Source organism: Aulostomus chinensis, chromosome 24, assembly GCF_037954235.1.
Source record: "Aulostomus chinensis isolate RoL2024-O1b breed Wild chromosome 24, RoL_Achi_v1.0, whole genome shotgun sequence".
NCBI classification, from domain to species: Eukaryota; Metazoa; Chordata; class Actinopteri; order Syngnathiformes; family Aulostomidae; genus Aulostomus; species Aulostomus chinensis.
The window spans coordinates 15,984,943-15,994,223 of NC_141343.1; the positions used below are offsets into that span (position 1 = coordinate 15,984,943).

At 48.5% G+C, this 9,281-nt stretch overlaps 1 protein-coding gene across 1 annotated transcript; it reads left to right on the top strand.

The window, feature by feature from the left end:
* The first annotated feature begins 2,866 nt into the window (after positions 1-2,866).
* LOC147238916 (uncharacterized) lies at positions 2,867-9,265 on the top strand. The gene is made up of 3 exons (XM_086196575.1): positions 2,867-3,248; positions 3,372-4,178; positions 4,677-9,265. The coding sequence occupies exons 1-3, from the start codon at positions 3,206-3,208 to the stop codon at positions 9,263-9,265; spliced, it is 5,439 nt and encodes a 1,812-aa protein (XP_086052701.1). The 5' UTR covers positions 2,867-3,205.
* Positions 9,266-9,281: the final 16 nt, after the last annotated feature.

A 9,281-nucleotide genomic window follows, 5' to 3' on the forward strand; every position in this document is an offset into this window, starting at 1 on the left:
CTGGTTCCCTCATCCATCGCTAACTTCCAGAAACAAAGTCCATGGAGAACAATCGTTTTTGTTCTTACACACATCCTGACAGGTGACAGGTTGAGGGCAATTCCTTGCTAGGCTAACATTAGCTTTGTACTTCTGACAATCACACTGACACATAAAAAAAATCATAAAAGTGGTGGTCGTACACAAATCCAATGCAACAATCCCATCCTTTGGTTGAGGGAACCCACGGAGATGCTAACTTTCTGTTGGACAGCAAAAAAACACCAAACCCTGCAGATTTCTCTTCAACTAATTTACTTAGCGCTTACATGTACACAGATTTTTGGAGTTACCGGAATATTCAAGGGTTCTGACATTCCACGGTAATGACTGAACTTACTCACCTGAATAACTCTGAATAGGAGATGAAAGCTAAGCTAAGATGCCATAACGTCCTACCGCTCAGGTCGTGTGTAGCTTGCACCCGATTTGGAAACAGTGTTCCGTCTGTTGAGTTCAGTTTATTATGAGGTCTATGGCCGCTTTTAGTAGCACTTATTTTTGAGCCCACTCCTGTTTGGCGATGGCACATTTCATCACGTTGTTGGTTTGCTTTTGGGATTTAGAAGTGTTGGGTTTTGTCATCACTTCCAGGACACCACCAGTGGGCGTTTGTCTTTCCAGCCGGGGACGGACTCTCTGTTCTGGCATCTCCTGAGAGTTTTTAGGTTTAACCTGTAGTCGTCATTAAAAAAAAGAAGAAGAAGAAGGAGAAAAAGTCCTCCTGTGTCTATTTCAGTTGCTAACTTTTTAGCTTAAAATAACATTTTCATCATTATTTTTGATGGAATGCTGGGTTTTGCCGCGGCTGGAAACTTATTTACTCCAACTCTGACCTCCAAACGTGTGTCCCTGCTCTTGAGCTAATTAACTCCAGCTAGCTTGAAGCGCTGCTTTCAGGGATTTTGGTGTTCGGGCAGAAATCACAACAGAGAAGAAAATAGGCCTAATTGTACGCCTCCATTTGCACACACAGTCCTTGATTTTGTCTATTTTCTGCACATGGATGTGTGGTGTCCACCAAATGCCTGTCGCTTAGCTCATTCCAAGCCTGTTAGCTTGTTTATGCAAGCATACTTTACACTGTCAGAAATCTGTGTCAAACATTCTTATTTTTGTATAAGATAATAAATTGAAGCGGTAATTAAATTGGGGATGAACTTGTATAATACAGAACTAAGGACCCCTACATAAGTGGAGGCAAGACGATCTGAATTATTGATGTCAGGCTTATGTGGCAACAAGGAATGGAGGAAGCTTCAAAGAAAAAAAGATCCTAATCTACTGCTAGTTAGCTTAGTTAGCAACTGCATTCTTAAACCTCAGCTACTTTCAGATGCTGCCGCTGAGGAGAGTCCATGGGAAAGCAAGTCCTTCTCACCTAGACATCTATAAAAAGCAGCATGAGTGAAAACATCCATCATGGTCAAATTCAGGGAACGGACCTCAAAACAACAACGCGGGTGCTAACAGCAGCAAATCAGTACGGCTGGTTCAGTCCTTTCCACAAACAGGGTTTGTATTTTATACCCCCGAGTGAAGCTGAAGGAAAAGCTGAATCATTTAGGACGTAATCTAATGTTGGTGCTTGCGTGCAGCCAGCGACGCCTCACAGCCAAGGTGTCATGAAAGAACCCACTGTGAGCAAACACATGTAATTTTACATTATAATGTATTACAGCCTGTGAATAAATCAAGTTGATATTTAAAAGGAGTGAAAACTAATTCACGTCCCAGTGGGAGGAAGAACAGAAAACAAACTGGAAAGCTAAATCACGAGCAGACGTAGAATCTTTATTTAGAGGATGAATAGAAAGTGAATTGAATTCCTTTGTTTGATCGTCTCAAACACCTAACTTTTAGAATTTTACTTGTGAAAACGTGCATCACTGTCAGACCTACTGCAGCAGCTCCTCGCATGCGCACAGCGGCTCTGTCCACTTTGACAAATCTTGCCTTGAGTGCTGACTACCGGCTAACGGTTAAACCGTGAACCTCAACCGACAAAACAAAACGTTTCCACCTAGAAGAGTGACTGTTCCTACTAGTCGTGGCCTAAGATGGCTGACCTCTGGACGTATCAAGCTGCTGAAACGTATCTGTTTGAATCAGGATAAAAACAGGAAGAATGGGGTTTGGTAGCTGAGTTTGCAAGGTGAAGGTATGCTAACCCACACATTATCAAGGGTGTCAAGTCATAATGACTCCTCTACCAGGTATTAAATACTGTCATAGATGCAAAAGATTAAATGACTGCCCTTTCTGTCCTTCCTGGTTGTCTAAGCAACAAAGTTTTATTTGATTTACCCAAAAACATGTGGACTTATTGCTCACACATCACACTCTATTTTGGGAGTTTCTATCAATATTTTTACTGCTTTTGTCCAATACTTGTCTTTTATCTTCTGTCCTGTGTATCAGTTTGGAGTTTTGTTCTGCATAACAATTTTAATCATTTCAACCAGATTTAGAGATCAGATGGAGGTTCATGTCAGCATTGATTGATTGTCTTTATGTGGAGGCAACTTCAGAAGAACTCTTCCAATATCCATCCATCCATTTTCTGCCACTTATTCCTGTTAAGGGTCGCGGGGGCTGGAGCCTATCCCAGCGGCTACGGGCGAGAGGCGGGGTTCACCCTGGACAGGGAATATATATTAAAAAAATAATCTACACTTACATAATCTTTGTTTCGTTTGTGTAGTTTTTTTGGATTATATGAAAAAATAAACTTTTTAATTAAGTCCAAATTTAGTGTGATTTATCTTGTGGGTGCCAGCATGCAAATGCAAATGAATAAAGTTTAATACAGTACCTTTTCACAGAAATAAAATACAAATAAGAAGCGGGGGTAGTACAGCAGTACATTAGAGTATTCTGTGTGTGTGTGTGTGTGTGTGTGTGTGTGTGTGTGTGTGTGTGTGTGTGGTTTTGGAAGTTGTCGTATGAACCCAACGTGCCATCGCACAACTTCCTGTCATCTTGCACAAGCGTCAGAAACCCACAGGTCCGTCTCTGTGTGCCTTCTGTGTTTGTGCAGGAGCTCAGTGGCATCCAAACCTTCAAATTCTAGCAGCCAAGTTCCACAAAACAGAACTTGTTCTTCCTGTAAAAGGCACAAAGGAACCAAAAAGAGGAAGCGGAAGGACGAGAGGTTAGAGAACTGATGGAGGCGGAAGATGAAGTGTGCAGCCCAGCTGTGAATGGAGGTAAGTTCAGTAGTACTGAAGTTCTTTGAGGCACTTTACTACTTTGCTGAAGTTTTCAAGAACTCTTCAACAGCAACTAGCCGACTGACACCTGCTACATTCGTGTGTGTTTTTTTCATCCAGCCTATCCGGTACGCAGCACCGAGGAAGTACTTCTTCCTTTCTTCACAGATGAGAGCCTGCCTGTGGCCATGCACCTCAACCATCCTCCTGCCTCCCACGCTGTCCCCCCTCAACCCCTGGAGCTTCGTCTGGTTCTCCTGGGGAGGAAAGGTGCAGGGAAAAGCGCAGCAGGCAATACAGTTCTAGGAGGAGGATTTGAGAGTGGCAGGCCCACTGAGGAGTGTGTAAAGGGGAGAGCCGATGTTGCAGGGAGAAATGTCATGGTCGTGGACACCCCTGGGTGGGAGTGGTACTACCCACTCAACAGAACCCCTAACTGGGTGAGGAGAGAGACTTTACGGAGTGTGTCGCTTTGTCCTCCTGGACCTCACGCTGTGCTGCTTGTGGTTCGGTCCTGTGCCTCAGTCACAGAGGCGTACATCTCTGAGATAGAGCAGCACCTAGAGCCGCTGGGAAAGGCGGTCTGGGATCACATCATGCTGCTGTTCACCAGGGGAGATGAGCTGGGCCTGGTGTCCATGCAGCAGCGGATCCTGAGCAGTGGACCAGCACTCAAGAAACTCCTCCAGAAGTGCAGGAACAGGTACCACGTCATAAACAACTTGAGCAAAGGTGACGGGACGCAGGTTAAAGAGCTGATGAGGAAGCTGGAGGAGATGGTGGACGGAGGCAGCTATTTGGAGATGAATCACGCCGTTCTCTTGGATCTGGAAGCAGACAGAACGAGGAGGGCGAGGGAGAGGAGGAAGAAACAACGGCAGATGGAGGCGCAGATGCAGAGGGGAACTATCAAAGCCGCTCTCATGGGTGAGTTCTCCTCAGGATATGACTCCTCTCTTGTAGAAACGGAAAGAAAAAGTGTTCACAGCGACAGACTCTATTGACACGGTGGTCATTTTTGTCTGACATCACTGGCCTGTTTAAGTTCTAAGCTAGCTAGTTAACTAGCTAGTTGCCAGGCAAAGCTGAACACTGTGGAACATTTAGCAGCTAAAGAGAGAGAAGATACTTCCCTCTGTTGCTGCGGGTTGCAGGAAAAGTGCTTAATCACAAAAAGAGAACATAAAAGTATGTTTGTTTACATTTTTGTTTTTACATTTTTCTCTTTTTCTTTAACAGAATCTCTTCTGTAAAGTTAAAGTAAACTCCCAGTAAGTTAATTCATTCATCATCATCATGTACAAAAAGAGAATGCATATGATCAGAGCGTCGACCCATAGTGACGAACGTCACTAAAGATGATGGAATACGTGGACGCTGCTCACAGACTACGAACAAATTCAACTGGTCTTTGTCTCCCTCCAGGTGAGGATCTTCAGGCGTCCCAGTTAGACGCCCACCATTCGTTCTCAAAGACTCCCCGACGTCTGCAGGAGGTCCGGCTGGTTCTCCTGGGTGAGCGCGAGACGGGAAAGAGCTCTGCCGGGAACACAATCCTGGGGGACACGCGCTTCTTCCAGGTGGGAACGGCAACAGAAGAGTGTATCCGTCACCAAGCGGAGGTGGCCAAGCGGCAGGTGACGGTGGTGGACACACCGGGCTGGGAGGGCGGCGTAGCGGGGACCACACCTGAGAGGGTGCAGAGAGAGATTGTCGGTAGTGTGGCCTTGTGTCCTCCGGGTCCCCACGCCATCCTGCTGACTTTGAGGGTGGACATGCTGGTGAGGGCCGGACATGTGAGGGAACATCTGGAACTTCTGGGGGAGGGGGTATGGCGGCACACCATCTTGCTCTTCACCCACGGGGATCAGCTTCGCCAGGGGGTGGATATCCAGCAGTACATCCTGGGGGGAGGCAAGGACATGCACTGGCTGCTGGACAAGTGCAGGAGGAGGTATCATGTGATTGGCAGTGGGGATGGCGGAGGAAGCCCTGTATCGCTGCTGGATAAGGTGGAAGCGATGGCGGCAGCGAACCGGTGCGAGGCTTTCTCTGACCTGGTGCTGGAGGTCAGGAATCTGAGCCAGCAAAGGAACGAGCGATTCAACCAACGCTTGAAGGACATGTCCGATAAAATGCTTCGTCAGGAAGTGGAGCTGAAGAATATGAGAGAGAGGGAGATGAGGAGCATCCGCTGGTTCTTCGATCGTAAGAAGAAGACAAAACCAGCTGGGAAGGCCGACGTCCAAAGGGAGGAAGAGGAAGATGAGGACAGGACGACTGACGAGAGGAAGAATGATATCGGCGAGCTTGAGGAGAGAATTCGCTGGCTGACGGAGGATAAAGAGAAAGAAATTCAAGATCTGAGCATAGAGAATGAGAGAATACGCGTGGCACTGAACCAGAGCACATGGGACGGCGACAGAGCGATGCTCCAACTCCAGCTGAAGGAGCACGAGATCCAGGAGCTGAACGAAAGAATCGATGAGCAGCAAGTGAAGCTGCTGGGTCTTGAATGTGCCAGCACCAAAAAGGAACAGGAGAGGAAACAGAGGGAGAACGCCATTAGAAGAGAGTACCAAGAGGGGATGAAGGAAAGTGTAGAGCATCACGAGAGAGAGAAAGCAGCATGGATGGACGCTGTTGATTCTTTAAGAGCAGAAGCTGAAGAGTTGAAAAGACTCAATGAGAGACAAGCACAAGAAACGGAACTGAAGCTGCTGGAAAAAGACAAAGCAACAGAAGAACTGATGATGAAAGCCTCTGGAGAAAAGCAGCGAGCATGTGAAGAAGACATGGCAAGGAAAGTTGAAGAGATGAAATCACAACATCTGGAGGAGATAGAGAGAAAAATGCGAGAGAAAGAGGCTGAAATCCGTGACTTAAAACAGCAGCATCGGGATGAGATGGCCAGAAAAATCAGCCAACTAGAAAAAGTGATGGAGAGCAGGAGAGTTGAACAGCAAGAAGAAGTAGAGCAGCTGAAAGAAAAGATGGGAAAGAACAAACAAAAGCATGCAGATGAAATGAGAGACATGCATGAAAAACAACAAAGAGAGATGAGAGAGATCAAAGAGCAGATTGAAAAGGACGTCGAGCAACAGATGCAGGCTCGAGAGAGAGAGCTGGAACAAGATCGCCTCTACATGCAGGCAGAGATGCAGGAAGCTGGAAAAGAAAAAGAAGGGATTCTCGTGAAACACAAAAAAGAGGTGGAGCAAAAGTTGCTGGGGAAAGAAAAAGAAGTGGAAGCCTTAAAACTGCAGCATCAGGATGAGATGGCAAGAAAAGCAAATGAAGTGGATGAAGTGATGGCAGCGAGGAGGGTGGAAATGGAGGAGGAAATGGACAGAAAAGTGCGAAGGGTGCGAGAGGAGTACGGCGGTAGAATCAGGGAGATGGAGCGAGAACGAGAAAGAGCAACGAAAGAGCTGACGGAAGAATTCACAAAGCAAAGACAAGCCGAGATAGAAGAGTTAGAACGAAAACATGCCTCCGAAATAGAAGAGAGGAGGAGAGAAAACCAGAAAGAGAAAGGAACAATGATTGAAAAACACAGAAGGGACATTTTGAAAGAAATGAAAGACAGAGACAAACAAATAGAGGCATTAAAATGTCAGCACGTTCATGAACTTGAGGAGAAAATGCAGAAGGAAAAGGAAAAGCTTGTTTTGAGTCACCAGAAACAGCTGGAGGAGAGCGTGAAAGAAAAAGAAAAAGAAATAGAGGAGCTGAAATTTTGGGTGGAGGAAGTGAGGGACAGACTGGAAGAAAAGGACAAGAGTGAGAGAAGTTATTTCAGTTGCAAGGAAGAAACAGAACAAAGACTGAAAGAGAAAGAAAGGCAAGTGGAGGCCATGACGGAGGATTTAAAAGAGCTGGAGCGAAAACTGCGAGAGACGGAGGAGGAGAGAGAACAAGAACGGCAAAGTCACAAAGAGAAAGAGCAAGAAATGGAAAAGTTAATTCATGAAACACAGCAAAGAAAAGAGGAAGAGCGAGAAAGACTGTTAAAGGACATGGAGAGCAAAGTAAGGGAGAAGGACAGCGAGATGCAACGCGTCCAACAGGGAGCCGACTCCAGGGAGGCAAGATGGCGGGAAGAGCAGAGGAAGAAAGACCAGAGAGCAGAAAAGGAAATAAACCGACTGGCAGAAATAAGTGACATCAACGCCAAAGACTTGGCGCGTGTGCAGTGTTGCTTAGCAGAGAAGGACCACGAGCTCCACCGGGCCACCGGGACTCTGATAGAACTCGATCGGCTGCGCGGTCGCGCCGAGCAGGAGGTGCGAAAAGTGGCGGAGCTCGCGGTGAAAGAAGAGGAGCTCAATCGTTTGCGACAGCGAGACAAAGACAACGAGAAGGAGGTCGCCCAGCTGAGGCTGACCATCGAGCAGACTAAGGCGGAGCTGAAGGAGCTCACCGACAAGATGGAGGCGGAGATGACCTGCATGATTGAGGGCTACGAGAAGGAGCTGGAGAGGAAAAACAAGAGCTTCGAAACAGTGGCGAAGCAGAAAGATGGCGCTTTAAGGTGTCTGGAGGAGAAGTACAAGGAGAGTCAGACGAGAGTTGAGGAGCTGCAGGAGCTAAAGGAGAGAATGAGAAAAGAGGCAGATGAGCTGGTCAAAGGGAGGGAAAGGGAGGCGGAGGAGAAGTTAGCAACAAGGGAGCAGGAAGTGAAGAGACGCCAGGAAGAGTTGCGTAAACGAGGGCTCGAACTTGATGCCAAAGAGGGAACGCTTGGAAGTAACGAAGAAATACTTAGAAGACGGGAGGCGAGTTTGGAGGAGAAACAGAAAGAACTCGAGGAAAGACACAAGCGAAGCAGGCAGAAGAAAGAGCAGGAGCTGGAGGGCCTGCTGCGAGCGCTGGAGGGCAAACAGGAAGAGCTGAGTGTTCATGGGCGGGACCTCCAGAGGAAGCTGAGAGGCCTAAAAGATCAAGGCAGAGAGCTGAACGACCGGGAGAGTTTCTTAAGAAAGGAGGAGCGGGAGCTGCTCAACTGGAAGTCTGAGTTACAGGTGCAAAACCAGCACGTAACCACGACAACGCAGCAGCTGGACGAGATGGGGCGGGGCCTGGCGCTGCTGAAGGAAGAGCTCCGAGGCAAGGAGGCCAACCTAAAGACCTCGCTGAAGAAACTGAGAGCATGGCAGCTGGATCTCGAAGAGAGAGAGGCGGAGCTTAGCCGGAGAAAGCGGAAGGATGTAGCGGACGGAAGGTGTTTGATGTACCAGGAGGTCAGCGTGGGAGGAGAGGAAGAGAGGGAGGGAAGGAGAGGAGGAAGAGAGAGAAAACAGGTGCAGACTGATGACGAGAGTTATGACTCTCCTTGTGAGACGGCGCCGGCAGAGGTGCAGGAAGAGGCGAGAAAGAAAGACAACGAGGAGCAGGAGGGGTCAAAGGTTATAAGGGAGGTTGAGGTGTCATCCAGAGGCCCAGGGGGTGAGTTGAGGGTGATGGTGTTAGGGGAGTGCTGGTCCTCTCGCTCCCCAGCTGGAGTCACCATCTTGGGGGGAGAGGCGGCCGCACTCACCTCCTCTGGATTCAGGCCTTGGAGAGGTCAGGTCGCTGGACGCCACCTGGTGGTCGTGGAGCCGCTCGGTCTGAGGTGGCGAGATGGACCAGGCAACGCCAGCTTGCTTCAGAGGAGCAGCATCCTGGAGAGCCTGACCTGGTGCCACCCAGGTCCTCAGGTGGTCCTCCTGCTGGTGCCTGCCTTCATCACCTGCACACAGAAGTACCGGCGAGCGCTGGAGGAACACGTGGGTCTGTTGGGGGGGGACGCATGGCAGCGCTGCCTGCTGGTCTGCACCTGGGGGGAAACTTTAGGAGAGAGGTGGGAGCAGCACATCCTGAGGAACGGCGAGCTGGCGGGGCTGGTGGAGCGATGCGGAGGCCGTTTCCACGTCCTGACCAGCAGAGGGAGCCGCTCTCTGACAGAGGCTTTAGTGGAAAAGATGGAGGACATGGTGGCTCTGAACAGCAGGGACAATCATCGCGAAATATGACAGCGTGTGAGATGCG